Source organism: Mustela lutreola, chromosome 4 (genome assembly GCF_030435805.1).
Source record: "Mustela lutreola isolate mMusLut2 chromosome 4, mMusLut2.pri, whole genome shotgun sequence".
Lineage (NCBI taxonomy): Eukaryota > Metazoa > Chordata > Mammalia > Carnivora > Mustelidae > Mustela > Mustela lutreola.
Genome location: NC_081293.1, coordinates 74,449,312 through 74,466,192, shown reverse-complemented (window position 1 = coordinate 74,466,192; position 16,881 = coordinate 74,449,312). Strand labels below are relative to the sequence as shown.

The 16,881-nt window shown below is 39.9% G+C and overlaps 1 protein-coding gene and 1 long non-coding RNA gene across 6 annotated transcripts in view; one reads left to right on the top strand and one right to left on the bottom strand.

Annotated features, from left to right (window-relative positions):
- The window catches only part of LOC131828971 (uncharacterized), a 36,449-nt gene extending 32,734 nt beyond the window's left edge, over positions 1 to 3,715 (bottom strand). For 2 of the 5 annotated variants that reach the window (XR_009352631.1, XR_009352632.1), the window contains exons 1-2: positions 2,925 to 3,130; positions 2,440 to 2,572 (exon numbers count right to left, since the gene is read on the bottom strand). This is a non-coding gene — a long non-coding RNA (uncharacterized LOC131828971). The other 3 variants (XR_009352633.1, XR_009352630.1, XR_009352634.1) reach the window with 3 other exon arrangements.
- The window catches only part of ATAD1 (ATPase family AAA domain containing 1), a 45,058-nt gene continuing 31,347 nt past the window's right edge, over positions 3,171 to 16,881 (top strand). The window contains exons 1-2 of the mRNA XM_059170268.1: positions 3,171 to 3,306; positions 6,709 to 6,880. Of these exons, the coding sequence (XP_059026251.1) occupies positions 6,719 to 6,880 (162 nt within the window). The 5' untranslated portion in view covers positions 3,171 to 3,306; positions 6,709 to 6,718. The remainder of the gene's footprint in view (positions 3,307 to 6,708; positions 6,881 to 16,881) is intronic.

Below are 16,881 nucleotides of genomic sequence, written 5' to 3'. Positions count from 1 at the left end.
CACTTTTCCTTCTCCAACCCTCCTATTTAACTTGTCAAAACAATAATGAAGATTATTCTTTCTGATGAAATATTTTTAAAAGAACCAAGGCTACCAAGTGCCTATTGTACTGGTATAATTACTGCTATGTAATTCTACAAATTTGTTGAAATTCTGCTCTTTCTACATCACTGCCAAGAGAATCATTTCTAACGAGTAACAAGTAGGGTCCGGTGTAGTGTGTCTAGTTACCCAACAATTTCGGATTTGTTTTTCCTTCCAAAGAGATTTTATTCTGAATCTCAATGTGAGACACCCTTGCCTTGATTTTTTTAATATACACCAGCTGACTTAATGGTTCAGCTGGCCAGACAGGCTTTTGGAGATGGAACACAGAGGTTTTTGTAAAAACACATCTAAAATCCTCACTGACTAGGGTAGTTTTTCAAAATGTGACCCCAAACTACCTACATCCAAACCATCTTAGATGCTTACTCAAAATTCAAATCCTCAAAACCTAGAGCAGTCATTTACTCCCATTTAGGAGCATCTAAAGCTATAACGTAGGAATCTCCATTTTTGCCAAGTTGTCCAAGTGAACAGACCCACAATGAAATCTGAGAACCCCTAAAACAAGGAATCCCTTCCCCTTCAGGGTCCAGTGCAGAGATTCACCTTGGCTGCAGAGCAAATTAATCACACTCCCAACCGACTAACAAATGTAAGGGATAATTCAGTTCCAAGTAGCAAGAACTGCCATGAACTGTTTTAGGAAGCATTGGTAAAAACAAAAACAAAACCAAAAACAACCCCCCCCCAAAGAAAACAGAAACCAAAAAAACACTCAAAACCCAACATTCTATAATAAATGTAATAATCATTTTTAATATCTTGACTCTAACATTCACAGTGGGAAGGCCCAGAAAGTCTACAAAAAAGTCCATTGTTATAATTTCCTGATTAATATTATACACAATGAATTATTTATTGGGCCCCTACTGTGGGCCAAATATGGTGTTTTGTGCTGCCAGGAATTATATAAAGCTATCCTGGGATGAAAAGCATATGTTCACTCCATTCTATTCTGGAAGAACTTAGCTGACTTAGTGATAGCTGGAAATGAACATGCATGGTATGTGAGAAGACAGTAATTTGTGTCTTAGGACCCAGACATAAGAGCTTTCTTGAGAATTTGCTAAATGAAAATTAGATCCAAAAGGTACAGGTGCAGGTACTTGGTTTATAGCCAAACCACTGGAAAAGAAATGAGCAGGGAATTTATTTGGGGGCATGCAGACTCTTGCATATTTTACCCAACAACTTCCTGTACAATCATAGTCCAGGTGAATTGAGACTAAATGCAATCATATCAGGAGTTCCACCTCATTCTAGAATCCATGTAAGATGTCCTTAATAGATCAACTCGTCATGGTTTGCCTAAGACTTTCTCTGTTTTAGCAACCAAAGTCCTACAGTCCAAAAACCCACTTAGTGTCAGACAGACTGAGTAGACTGGCCACCCTGGTCCTCGGCATAAGGTCCTTAGTTGCTGCATTTTCAATAAGCAAATAATGGAAGTCCATTACCGTCTCGAATTTCTCAGCTCATTTTCCTTACTTGTGAGCCTATCCTAGTCACCTAAAGTTCTTTCCCTCAGTAATCTCTGCCTTTTAGCTCTGCCAATTCGTGTTCCCAGGAGCATCCCAATGACTCAGACTGAGGATAATCTCAGGGAACCAATGGAGAGTTTCTTCCAAGTCTACTTCCAAGACTATTGAGCAACCATGGTTTTGGTTTGGTTTGGTTTGGTGAACACTGTCCTGATCTCATAACCATCCTGTTCTTCCCAAAGTTCTATAAACTCTCTAAACGAGTCTAGTTCTCTTAAACCTAGCTTCGTATCATTCAGTATTAAATTCCATTCTGATTGTTAATGAATCCAATCATAGTTTTAAAAATATTTACACATGCCTGCCATCCCATCCTCACCCTTTAAAGACTTACGATTTGGTCATTTCATGATCTTCTTTCAACTGGACTTAAAGAGAACTGGTATTAAATTATTATCTCAAAGAGAAAGTGTAAAGGGTAGGGTCTGAATCAAATTTGGTTCCAGTAACATTTGCCACTTAGTTGCACGAACTTAGGAAAGTTTCTCTCCCTAAGTCTCAAAATCTGCTCATCTAGAAAAACAGAAAATCATGACTACTGAAGAGGACTGCTTTTTGGAGGAATTTAGGTTATGGATGTGAAACACACAGAAGCAGATCGCGCGGGACCACCTGGCAGGGATCCAATAAACTGTAACTATTAACCTTACTACGGCACCATAAGCTTGTAAAAAGGGCAGCATACATTAACTCCCACAATCAGGCTACAGGATTTTAGACATCAAAGACGATGTCTAAAGCAGAAAGGCACAAACTGCCTTCCCGAGCAGGGTAGTCTTGATGCCTCTACCTGGAGGAAGCGATGCTTCTTCTATCTGGAAACAGTGGCTAATATCATCTCGCCCCCTGGCAGTCTGTGTGTTCAAGAGGCGCTGGGCTTTCAGGTTTGCTCCCTTGGGACCTCTTGGGTCACGTCTCTCATTCTGGAAAGGGGAAGGTGTAGAAGAAAAAGGGAAGTCACTGAAATGCAAATCCTGCCACCAGATAACCTATTCCGTCCCGACTTGGCAGTCCTGCTTGGGTGGGCTGCAAAGTCCTTTCACGCGGCTTTCAAGCGCCACCCCCAGGTGTTTGTCAGAGCGGAGACGGGGGAGGAGGGTGAGCTCACCCTCGAAACTGAAAGGCAGATGGTGAGGGGTGGGGGGTGGCCATGCGCGTCAGCACTAGCTAAAGGACAGACAGAAGAGCAGCCTATTGGTGTGCACGCGGGGTGAGGGGCAAGGGTCGGGCGGAAGGCTCCAGGAGGAGTCAGGGGAGAACTCTGCGGGGACGCACAGCATTTCTTCGCACACTGGAGCAGGCTCCCCGATTTGTCAGCGTCGCGCCCGGAGCCCGCGATCTCGGCAGGGGACTCCTGTAATCGATTAGCGCCTTCCCCTATTCCATCCCAGGAGCTAAACTCAGAACCTCGGCGAGCGCTGCCCGCCGACGCACCTGCTTCGCGGAAAACCTCAGGCCCCTCCCGCCCCGCGCCCCCGCCCCCGCCTCGTCTGAAACCCGGAAGCGCGCCCCCTCCTCGCCGACGGCTGTGGTCGGCGCATGCTCCGTGCGAGGGGACGGGGGCAGGGCTCCCGCCGGAAGCACTCTCTCCCCGGCGACCTTTCCTTCCCGTGTGAGGCTGGCTGAGGGCTCCTGCCGCTTCAGCGTCCGCCCCGGGGTGAGTAGCGGGGTTCTCCCGGGCCTCGTGGGGCGGGCGCGGGAACCCGCTGAGCTCCCTTGGGGACCGGCTGGGATCTGGGAGGCCGCGCGAGGAACGTCACGGCGCCTTCCTCCCACGCCCGTCGTCCGTGCCGCCCCCCCGGCTTCCCGCAGCCCTTGGTATCCCGCAGATTAACCTCCAAGGGCGTCCCGGGCCTCGCCTTGGCTTCCGGCCCGTCCTAGGCTCTTAGGTCTTCCTTAGCGTCGTCTCCTCCCCACACCCCCCACGACGTAGGCCATTTACGAGGGACTTTCGGTAGACAGTCGGGTCGCCGCGGGGGCCTGGGGCGCCCCGGACGACCTCAGCAGCACCGGGGGTCCGAGGCGGAGGCGGCCGGATGGAGCCGGGTGTGACTGTCGCACAGGCACTGCCACCCCCTAGTGCAGAGGCGGAGGCGGTTCTTCGGGCCGGGGCATTCGCAGAGGATGGTGCTGTTAATAATAACCTGTCCTTTATGGAGAGGTTGGCAGTCATTGTGACAGGCTGTGTTCCTAGGGCCTTGTTGCCCTCGAGCCTGGGACTTTGGGGTTGAGAAAAACTTTCCTACAACCTTGCAGTGAATTCGGACAGAAACACCATACTCTCACCATACTCTCGGTCCCTAACCGAGATCCGTAGATTGCTCATGGACGAGGGGTACGATTTCTAAAGTTTTCTGCCCTGAGACGGAGAACTCTCTTAAATGAAAAGTGTCTGGTGCCTTGTTTGCCTGACATGTAACTGTGCATTGCAGAGTTTTGCCCTGTTACTTAGTTGTACGTAACAGCGTCCGTATGTCTGTACATATTTGTGTATTTTGTTGATTTTTAATGTTTGCTTATACAAGACTGAAATACATTCCCTACCATCGGGTGCACACGCCGCTTTTGTTGTGTATTCTGTTGCAGTGCTGCTTGCTTACATTGCAGGTAGATCCATGTCCTATGAATGATAGATGACTGGACAATAAAGTATATACGGTTACAACCTACAAGGAGGACTTTCGGTTTCATTTCAGGATTTTAAAGTCATTGTGAAAGACGGACTACTGGTTTAAGCGATGCCGTAGGTCTAGAGTACTCTCCTGCAGGTACTAATATAAATATAGGAAAATGTATAGGTAACAGGTTTGATGTCTTGAAATTTTTTATAGGATTAAAAACTCTCATTGCCTCGACGACTGGAATGTACTGAAACTTGCCCTAGTTGTTCATGTAGTTCCGTGAACATCCAGTAGGTGGCGGTTCTATCACTACTAACTCAAACTTTCAAATAAACGAGAACGTTTTACTCGAATATCACGAGTTTTCACAGATTAAGTGAATAAAACCTTGATTTTGCCTATTGGTTTGTCTCCATCTGTGAATAATATCCCCGCGTAATGATATCACATCTTCCAGCTGCATTTTCGAATTTACTCTGTTGGAATTAAGGGTAGAGAAGTCAATTTTTTACTTTTAAGCAGTGGACTATTGTTAACTTACCTTTAGGAATCCATGCTGATGGATGTAAGCACACTTGGATTTGTTGCATGAGGAGAGACTTTAATTAGATGGCTTTTCCTCCCTAGCTCCATTTCTAAAGATATAATTAATATAATAACTGAATTGTGTGTTCCTTGAGGACAGTAATTTTATCTTAGCCCTTATTGTGTGCCCAGTATATAGTAGGCATTATAAATACATGTTCAATAGGTGCTTAATGGTGTGATTAAATCACTTAATGTCCCTAGCTCAAAGATTCTGTATCTGAAATGAAGGCTTTCAATTATTTTGTTGTTAAGTTTAAGTTAAATAACGTACTGTTGTGAAGTAAATGGGCCCTAGTAAGGGAGAAACATAAAAATTTGGGGGGGGGGTGGAAATCGTTCAAAGTCTGGCAGCATTTTTGTTGGAATAATTGAGTGGGAAGTGTTTCTGCAGTTGCAGTTTATCTGTTGAACAGATAATTACTGAATGTGTCTCTTGTATGTGACAGAAAGATGAAGAAGGTAAAGTTGGTTTTTGAAGTTTGGATAGAATTTGACTAATCCTAGATGAAGGGAGAGAAATGTCCTATCCAGGGTACCAGGCAAATACGGTGGAGGGAAAATACACATGGCATTTTCCGACACCAGCCACTCCAGCTATTGAAAGTTCTTGTTGAGAAGTGGTGAGAAGTAAAATGCTTAAATGTTACTCTTTGAGGCTAGGTTACAGTAGTCTTGAACACTTGGCAGTCTTGTAAAGGGAAAGCTTTGAAGTCTTTTTATCAGAGAGAAGTATATACTCTTGAATGGAAGGAGGGAGGGATCTAAGAAGGAGGGAATCTAAAAGGGAATCTAAAAATTCTTGGAACTGTTCCAGAGGGTGGGAGGGGAAGACGATTTTTAATTGAATAGTAGTACTGACAAAGGAAACTAATTTTGGTGGAGGAAGGACCATAGATAGGAATCTATGCAGTTCCTAATTTTTACCCATGACTGAGCCATCTGTGCAAATTCTGGTTTATTCCTTTTCACATGAGTGCAGAATATATTCTCTCTCTTTCTGACATAGCATAGCACTCAGCTTAGTCTTGTACCATGAGAGAAAAATAGCATTATTTGAATTTGAGATCCTGTCTTCCAAAATGTGACAGTCCCGTCGTCCGTAACAACCTTATTGTTTGGGGTAGTTATTGCCTTATTGACAGGGGTGTCCATGCCTTCTGCCAGTCTGTATGTGATCGAGGTATCTGCTCAGAAATATAGGTAAAAGTAGGCATGCTGCCTTTTTTTTTCTGTCTTCGGTGACTACTGTATTCTTGTGGTTTAAAAATGTTTGAAGATTCTAGTGCTTCACATTTAGCTGGGTGGTTGAAAACAATAGGATGGCTCAAAACATTTAATGTCACTTATTAATAGAGAAAATGGCATGTTTAAATTTAAGCAGGCCTCGAAAACCTGAAACGTAAGCCTGAGGAAAAAGCGAGTCTGTTCAGTTTTAGTTTCACTCAAAAATTGTTTGTTGTACATTGTACTTAGGGGAAATTCCAACTGTCACGTTAGTAAAGTATTTCATTGTCTGGCTGCCTTTCTTCAGTTGAATTAGTGTTCTGGTCAATATATCTCTAGGTTTTCTGAAATAGTTATTTTAAAACTGTTAAAAGAGTAAATACCATAAGATGTTGACTGCATTGTTGCAGAATTATTGTTTACTTCTATGAGCTTTAAGGAAAATTCATTAAAAAGTCCATTAAACCTCAGTTTTTGGTATGTTCATTTTTCCTTAAAACACTTAGGCAGGTAATGTTGAATTTGACTAGAAGTTAGTTTTTCTTGCTAAGTTTAAGCTACTTATTATCAGTCTCCCAATTGTAATGAATCTAGTAATTTAGTGACATTTCTGTTTGTTTTTTAAGGTTAATCAAGATGGTACATGCTGAAGCCTTTTCTCGTCCCTTGAGTCGGAATGAAGTTGTTGGTTTAATTTTCCGTTTGACGATATTTGGTGCAGTAACATACTTTACAATCAAATGGATGGTAGATGCAATTGACCCAACCAGAAAGCAAAAAGTAGAAGCTCAGAAACAGGTATGGCTGAAACATTTGAGGATCACTTTTTCTTGGAGCTAGCTGGTATTTTTCCATAAAACCAAGGATCTGGTAGAATTATAAATTAATGAGAAGTTCTCTAAGACCCATGTGAAAATGTGTTTGAATGTCCTGTTTAATTTCATTATTCCTAAAAAAAAATTTGTTTTTCAAATCCTTTCTGTGTAATTTATTAGAATAAAAAGGGGTGAAAATAAAGATAATCCAATATTTTGTTGCGAACATCTTCATTAGAATTTTTTTGTCAGCTAATGAGTGAAGGAATCTAGGTAAAAGTTTTCAACAGACTAATCAAAACAGTTTACCTTTAGTAATGGTATGCATTTTGCTTTGCACAACATTTTAAGTGTTGGTAATACTAATCAGCTGTCTTACACTTGCAAACTCACTAATTTCTAAATTAAATTACTAATGTTATTACTATAAGTAGGTTTATTTTTGGTTTTTGGTGTTTTTTCTTTTTTTCAGTAACTGCCTCTTGTAGTCATTTTCTTATTAGTCCGATATATCTGTTTTGGTTTCTGTTCTTTCTCAAAAACATAAAAGACTTAACGAAGCCTTTTAAGTTCTCTTGCTATTTGAGGGCAAGATGTTCGTATTCATTGATTTTTAGATTTGTTCTGTGTGTTGTAACTGTGATGCATTCAGTAAATAAACATTTACTGAGCTCCTAGCAAATTCTTGGTGCCAAGGATAAAAGATAGCTAAATCTTGTTCTTTCAAATACTATAGGCTAGTGTGGCAGACCAGGATGTCAGTAAGTGACTGCTTTAGGGTGCTATGCATAGTTCTTAAATCAGTGAAAATCACAGTTTTGCAAATACTGCTTACTGTTCGTATCCAAAAAGCAATTTGAACAGTTTTGAGTTTGTTCCCTGAATTTGATTATAAAATAGGTGACTCGGGGTCTAGATTATGTCATAATATCTGTCAATTTATAACTCTCCGAGAAGTCTGACCAGTGCAGTGTATGTATGTTTTAATTAAGTATATCCATGTGTCAGCTGAAGTGCAGCTTTCCGTGCCACCCACATGATGCAAGTTGAGTCCGAGGTCAGGGTACTGGTAAGTCATACCATTTTCAAAAATTTCAAAAGCAAAGATGTGACTATTAAAACAGAGAGTTTTGTTTATTTTCTTGGCTTCTAAGAGCTCCTGGAACGTACCTATGGAAGATGTAGAAAGCCAGACAAAGGTATTAAATAATACATGAATTGTTACCTTTAAGCCTTTATTAATAATCGTGTGCATAGTATTATAAATATCAGTACACGAAGTGTTAGACTGTATGTCTGTCCTCATAAGTGTCCATGGTGGGATTAAAAAGACATGCCCATGATAATATAAATTATAGTAGCATATTCTGATTGCCTAATGAGTAGACAAAAACTATATGGCATTTAGAGGAAGGAGCAGTCACTAATGATTAAGGTAGTTGAGTGTGGCCACTTAAATAGGCAAGGACAATTTGGAGTAGAAAGGAGATCTTGAACAGAATCTTGATGGTTGTAGGAATAGCAAGACCTGTTGCAAGAACAGTAAATAGACTAGTCAGATTGGAATAGAGTGTTTAAGCAACTAGCTAGTAGGCCTTGAAGGGAGAGGTAAGGGAATAAAGTGTAAAGTCAGGGGAAAAGACCTCTACTTTCCCTTACCCTGTTCTTTTTGGTGGGTGGACAGAGGCTGATAAAAATTCCACAGCATTTTGTAAGTCCTTATTAACCAAGAACGAAGCATGTTGTTTGCTTGGTGAGGGGCTCTAGCCTCTCTGATAGCCTTCCTCTGTTCCTTCCCTACCTCCCTGGCCAGCTACTGAAATACCCTATTGACCAGTTGAAGTCCTCTAGATAGGCAGTGTTAAACTACTAAACTGTCAAACTACCTATTAAAGATTTTTGAGTAGGTGAGTGATAGGCAAAGGCATGTTTTAAGGATAATTAACGTCACAGTATTATATAGCAGGAACTGGGGTTAAGGAGACTAGAAGCAAGATCTGTTGCATAGACTTAACCAGACTGCAGTAGGCCTAGCAAAGACGTAGAATAAGGGGGTGACGAAAGGAATGGAGTGGGTGAAATAGACCAATAAGAATGGATGCTGGCAGGACTTCATGATGATACGGGAAAAGAAAAAGGACATCTTAACAAATGAATCCAGGATTTGTTTGGAGTCCTCGAAGACTCATAGTATCTTTCATAGAGGTTTAGAAACTGATAGATGGGCAAGTTTATGGGAAGATGATACTTGATTTGGGCACATTGAGTTTGTGTTGGGGATAGGCATCTAGGGGTAAATGTTTATCTAGCCGTTAATCGTAGGTCTAAGTCTCAGAGAAAAGGTCAGTCCACAGAGGTTCCTCATCAGATGCTCAGAAGTTATTGGGCTTATTAGAGAAGTGAACTCAGCTGGGATACAGTAGGCCCCGGGATTATTCTTACGTAGATCAAGATCATTTGTGGGGTTTTCCTCACCTCCTCCTACCACCATCAGCATTTATACATTCAAATATTGAGTGTAATTGTGAAGAGGATAAATGCTGATAACTTTATTGGGAGTGAGGAGGTCTCTAAAGGAGGTGCCAAACACCATAAATAGTAGGCTGAGCTGGCAAGAAAGTAAGAAACTCATAAAAAATACTGAAGGCAAAGATTGGAAAAGATAACATGAACTTGATGGCCAGCTTTCATTTGAAAGCTGGGGGGATTTGCCGAAGCTACTGAATTTGGACTTATGTTTTTATGGCTCAGAGGAGCTCAGGATACAAAGCACAGGACCATTCCAGGGTAGGGTGTCTCATAGATAATACTCCCATACATCTTTGACTCCAAAAGACTGCACCCTCTTTGGTAGTTCATCTAAAGATAAAGATGTAAGAATGGTTTGAAAAGAGAAATTTTAAGCGGTATACTACTAGTTGAAGTGACACATACGAAGTATAGACACAGGAAGGTTGAAAGTGAAAAGATGGAAAATGCCTATACCATACAGAGAGAAAGCTGAACAAAAATAAACTTCAAGGCAAAAACACTGTTAGAGTAAATAAGGTTCATTACAGAGTGATTAAAGATTCAGTTCACCAAGAGATAGAACATTTCTATATTTGTATACATCATTAATATAGCCTCAAAATATATAAGGCAAAAAACTGGTAAAACTATAGGGAGAAATAACATATCTGTCATCTTGGTGGGAGGTTTTTAACATTGCTTTCAGTAACTGGTAGAGTTAACAAGAGTTCAGTGTAGTTAACATATAGTGTTATATTAGCTTCAGGTGTAAAAATAATAGTGATTCAGCAATTCTATACATTATTCAGTGCTCGGCTTGGCAAGTGTGCTCTTAATCCCACCATTCCCATCCACCCACCTCCACTCTGGTAACCAGTTTTTTCTCTAGTTTTTGAATTGGATTATTTTGGGGGGGTTGTTGAGTTGTACAAATTCTTCATATAATTTGGATACTAACCTTTTAGCGGATATGTAATTTGCAAATATCTTCTTATTCAGTAGATTGTCTTTTAGTTTTGTTGATTACTTCCTTTTTTGCTGTCCAGAAGCTTATTTTGATGTAGCCAGATGAAACTTTTTCTTTTTAATGGTAAAGATACAGCAGATTACATAAGTAACAGCATTATCTAGTGGCCACATATAGTATATTGTGCGTCAAAAAATGCTGGGTATGTATCTTGGGGTGCCTGGGTGGCTCAGTTGCTGGGTGTCTGCCTTTGGCTTGGGTACTGATCCCCAGGTTCTGGGATGGAGTTCCACATCAGGCTCCCTGCTCCACGGGGAGCCTGCTTCTCCCTCTCCCATTCCTCCTGTTTGTGTTCCCTCTCTCACTGTATTTCTCTCTTTCAAATAAATAATTTTTTTTTTTTAAAATGCAGGGTAAGTATCTAAAAAGCACCATAAGATTTGCGAAATTTAACTAGATACTAAGTTGTAAAGCAGATGTCAAGTTTCAAAGCACAGGTAGCAAGTTCATTACATTCCCCATTTATGTTCTGCTCCTGTGCAGAACAGTAAGATCATTAAATATCCAGTAAGTTCAGAGAGTAAGAAACATCTCTAAAGAACTTTTAGGTAGAAAAAAACAATAGTAGAAATTAGAAAATATTTATGATGAGGGCGCTTGGGTGGCTCAGTTTGTTAAGCGTCTGCCTTCGGCTCAGGGCATGATCTCTGGGTCCTGGGATCAAGTCCCACAAGGCTCCCTGCACAGTGGGTCTGCTTCTCCCTCTGCCTGCCACTCCTCCTGCTCATGCATGCGTGTGCATGTTCTCTCTCACTTTCAAATAAAACAATAAAATCCTAAAAAAAAGAAATGTCAAATTAAACAATATGTTAGTGTTTAGAGAGAAATTTATGGTCTTGCTTGTTAGAAAAGGTAGAAAATTAATAAAGTAAATATCAAACTTAAGCTCAAGACAAGATTTTTAATAGAAACCCATGGATAATAAAAGAATGGAAATAATAGGAAGGCAAATTAATAGAAAATAGACTATACAATAAAGAGTGAATAAAAATATAGAAAATTAATAGACAGCAGAGAAAGCCAGTGAAACCAAAAAGTTGGTTATTTGAATATCCGGAAATATTTGACAGTTCTGTAAAACCAGTAAAGAAGAAAATAAAGCCACCGATTAATATTACTAGAGAATGATAGAGGAGGCATAATGATGATGCTATAGACATTAAAATAAGGAAAATTAATAACTGCCAATAAATTTAAAAACCTTAGATGATACAGATAGACTCTTAGAAAAATATAAATTGCCATAACTGACTTAAGAAGTAGACACGAATATTTAGTCCCATACCTATGAAATAAATTAATATTGGATATATATTTTGAAAAAGAATACCCCAGGCCCATAGAATTTTACTGGCAAATTCTAGCAACATATAAGGAACAAATTAATAATAACAATTTTATACAAACTCTAAAAAAGGAAAGAGCCACCAAATCTTTTTATGAGGGTAGCTTAATATTCCTAAAACTTGCAGTGGGCTATAAGTTATCTCAATTAAATGAATAGAAAAATCCTAAAATACTAGCAAGTTTTGAATTCAGCAGTTCATAAAAAAAGTTAACATATTACCAGTGGGATTTATTCCAGGAGCTTAAGGCTGGCTTCAATTGAGGAAAAAATATATTTATAATGTTCTATAATAACAGATTAAAGGATAAAACTATGATTATCTCAATAAATGCAGAAAAAGCCTTTGTTAAAATTAAAATATTCATTCTTTTTAGAAAAGCTCTTACTTAGTGAAGTAGGAATAGAAAATAATGTCTTTGCATCCAGATGGCCAATAGACACATGAAAAAGTGCTCCACATAACTTGGCATCAGGGAAATACAAATCAAAACCACAATGAGATACCACCTCACACCAGTCAGAATGGCTAAAATTAACAATGGCTAAATTTAACAATGGCTAAAATTACCGGGGTGTCCAGGTGGCTCAGTGGGTTAAAACCTCTGCCTTCAGCTCAGGTCATGATCCCAGGATCCTGGGATCGAGCCCCTCATCAGGCTCTCTGCTTGGCTGGGAGCCTGCTTCCCTTCCTCTCTTTCTGCCTGTCTCTCTGCCTACTTGTGATCTCTGTCTGTCAAATAAATAAATAAAATCTTAAAAAAAAAGACAATTATATGATCTCCCTGATATGAGGAATTTGAGAGGCAACGTGGTGGGTTTGGGGGGTAGGGAAGGAAAAAATGAAACAAGATGGGATCTGGAGGGAGACAAACCATGAGACTCTTAATCTCACAAAACAAACTGCAGGTTGCCGGGGGAAGGGGGTAGAGAGAGGGTGATTGGGTTATGGACATGGGGAGGGTATGTGTTATGGTGAGAGCTGTGAAGTACGTAACCCTAATGATTCACAGACTGTACCCCTGGGGCAAATAATACATTATATGTTAATTAAAAAAATTTTTTTTAAAAAGAAGATAATGTCTTTAGCCTGATAAAATGAATTTACTGTAGGAAACATACTTCATGGTAAAAAATTTAAAGCATTTCCTTTATGATTAGGAGCAAGTCACGGGAGTCTTGTCATCGCTTCTGTTCAGCATTTTACTGTTAATGTTGCATAAATCAAGAAAGATAAGAGGTAGAAGGATTGGAAAAGAAATTAAACAGTCATTATACACAGATAATATGATAATCTACATAGGAAGCAAAGTCTGTAGCTGATATGTTGGGGTTAATAAGGTTAAGTTTAAGGGCTGCTGCATATAAAATCAGTGTACAGAAATCAGCTGTTTCTGCATACCCGTCACACTTTGAAAAGGCAACTTTAAATAAAGGTACTGTTTATAGTAGTATCAAACATTTACAGTCACTGACAAACAAGTTGTGCAACAAATTTTTAATGAAAATTATGAAACTATTGATGCTGTGCTTAATTCAATGCCAATAAAAAATATTGACAGGTTTTTTAAATTTTTTCCCTAAAATTTTTATGGAAGAATTTAAATTTATGTGTAGGCAAGATACTCTTGAAAAACAAGACATTTGGGCGCGCCTGGGTGGCTCAGTGGGTTAAGCCGCTGCCTTCGGCTCAGGTCATGACCTCAGAGTCCTGGGATCGAGTCCCACATCGGGCTCTCTGCTCAGCAGGGAGCCTGCTTCCCTCTCTCTCTCTCTCTGCCTGCCTCTCCATCTACTTGTGAATAAATAAAATCTTTAAAAAAAAAAAAAAAAAAAAGATGTGTATTGGGGAGGGAGTATTTGCCTTAATTTATATCAAAATGTATTATAAAGCTATAGTTACTGAAACAGTATGCTATTGGCACAGGGATGGATTGGCAAATTTAGCAGGATAGACTGCAGAAATAGACTTAGGCATACTTTGGAAACCTGATGTATTATAGAATTGGCTCTGCTTTTTTTAATTATTGGAGAAAGGATAGACTTTTCAATAAATGGTAATTGGACAATTGGTTCTATGTGAGAGGGAATAAATTTTGATTTTTACTTGATACCATTTACAGTAATCTCTTTCTTGGATTAACAACTTGAATTTATTCATATAACTATTTACTGAGAACGTGTTTTGTGGTTCTTTTTACCTCATCTGTATATTTTAAAGATAACCTTTTTTAAAAATCTACCCAATTATTAATAAAAGCACCCCAAAAAAGGCCAGAAGAATAGGGAAAAAAAATAATAAGGTATTGGTACTAGTCTTTCCCACCTGAACACGCGTGAAGTGTACAAAACACTGCAGGCTGTAGTATTCATTCATTATGGCAGTAAATTTCAACTGGAAGGCCTACATTCTGAAATAAGAATTAGGGGAAATTGGTGGGTGTTGAATATAATTTTTAAAAGCCCCTCTTCGACTCTTAATGTCACAAAACAAACTGAGCATGGCCGGGGGGAGGGGGTAGGGAGAGGGTGGTGGGGTTATTGACATTGGGGAGGGTATGTGCTGTGGTGAGTGCTGTGAAGTGTTTAAACCTGGCAATTCACAGACCTGTACCCTTGGGGCTAGAAATACATTATATGTTTATAAAAAAATAAAAATAAAATTAAAAGCCCCTCTTCACTTTTTCTCTCCCACTATCTGGAAAATCATTTGTGTCAAGTCGTCAAAACCAAAGGAAGAGAAGGTTGCAAAAGAGAATTAGTTGTAGAGATTTTTTTTTTAAGATTTTTATTTTTTTTTAAGTAATTTCTGCACCCAACATGGGGCTTAAACTCACAACCCCGAGATCAAGAGTTGTATGCTCTACCAACTGAGCCAGCCAGGGGCCCCAAGAGAATTAGTTGTAAATGCTGTGTTAGAGAACGATCCAGGAGAAAAGGAGGACATAAAGAATTCAATCAAAGAAAGTGATCCATAAATTTAGCAAAATCAGAGCATTTCCATTCACTGGGGACAGCAAGTACAATGTGAATTTAAAAAGGTGGTTATTCCAGAGTTTGCTAGCAGAAAGTTGAAGATGAAGAGGGAAAAGACTAGTGGAAGAGGAGGAAGTAGAGAGCTGCTGCCAAAGAGGATGGAGGTGTAGGTCCCAGAGGGGTTGGGATTAGTAGTTTAAGAACATTCTAAGGTTAGGGCGCCTGGGTGGCTCAGTTGGTTAAGCAACCACCTTCGGCTCAGGTCATGATCCTAGAGTCCTGGGATCGAGTCCCGCATCAGGCTCCTTGCTCGGTGGGGAGTCTGCTTCTCCTGCTGACCTCTCTACTCTCATTATCTCTCAAATAAATAAATAAATAAATAATCTAAAAAAAAAAAAAGGAACATTTTAAGGTTAATAATTAATTTACTCTCAGTGAAGTGGGAAGATGTTATAACTGAATGGGAAGGAGAATTGGAGGGTTAGGTCCTGCTGAGGTAAGTATGTGATCAGGGTTTAATGAGATAAATCATTGTGGATTATGAACATTAGGGCATAGTTGAAGGAAGCATGATGGTATTGGGAATTTAGTTGTTTCTATTAACTTCTCCAAGCATTTCTCAGTATCTTGGTAGCAGATAAACTGAATGGTGGTACGGAGTCAGCATTGAGGATAAGGCTGACTGGTACAAGTCCCTGAGAACCTTAGGGTTCTAAGATTTAGCAGAACACATTGTTGAAATGATGAGCTGTGGTCCAGGCCATTTAGGAAGTCAGATATTGCCAGATGGGGGATAATTAACTGGGAGTATAGAAGGGAATTAAAGAATTAAGGGTATACATTGAAGGTAAAGATCATGTGTGACTATGGGTGAGGAGGAAACTATGACTTCCATGGTCATAAAGGCAGAACACTGAATATAGAAGCTGAGATAACGTTTTGAGACTACCAATAATCAGCGGACCTCATGTGAATTTAAAGGCAGTGCAGTGGTCAGATAAAAGAAAGGTAAACAATGATGTCCATGTATTCAAATCAGGAACAGTAACCTAGAAGTAGTCTTAATGTTTGAATTAGAATATTTGTAAACAGTTTCTAGCCTGAAGCCCGGAAAACTTGCCAGCTTGATGAAATGTAGGCTGTCAGTCAGGAGAGAGGAGATGGTTTCTGCAGGGTGTTACACAGGGTTGGGGATTTTCTGGGCTGTATTTAGATGTAGTAGAAGAGTTCTGCTGGGTATGTCTAATGAAAGGGTGGGTTGGGTTCATTGGGCTAGAGAAAAATGGAGTGTCTAGGTAAGCTCTCTGAAGAGCTTTCAAGCACAGGATGAATAAGTTAATGCTTGACCTGTTCTGAGTATTAATAAATACAGTATTTGGGTTAGCATACTAATTAGACCTAGAATATTTCTGAGATTTTAGATTAATTGTCAAAGGCCAGCAAAGATGACTACTGAGAATTCTTCCTACTTATGAAGGTCATATACTGTGACCTTAGTGAAGTTAATGTCATATTTTTAGTCCTGTCATGACACTTTAGTCTTCAAATCTTTTAGTTATTTTGAGAGAAGTAAATTAGCCAAAGTATTTTATGAAGAGATACACACTGAGACCTTTCAAAAAAAATCACGAACTGTTAGCTGCCAAGTATTTTTGAGAGTGGCCGGCACTGAATGCCAGTTAACGCTGGAACGAGCTGACGTTTGCTGACCCCAGGATCAGGGTAGCTTTTGCAACTATGGTTTACTGGCACTGAATCTGAGGCCTGAAAATCTGAAGTCACTTGAGACAGGAAGTCAGTAAGGAATACACGGTTAGTGTTGCCTGATTGGCCACGGAATGGGTAGAAGTGATGGGGAAAGAGGAGCCCGCAGAGAGGGAACCTGGAGGAGAGAAAACTGTGTGCAGCATTGTGCTGTATGCCCGGGACAGTGGAAGGGCACGATAGTAGAAAGCCATGGGATCCTGTAGCTTCCAAAATACACCCAGTAAAACCAGAAGAGATACATGTGCACTGAAAGGGAAGATGACTTGGGTCCTCTTGTAAAGGGTGTTTTCAAGAATTTTAATATGAGTTTATAAGAGATTATATCAAATATATAGAGCTAATTACTCAAATTCTTTGG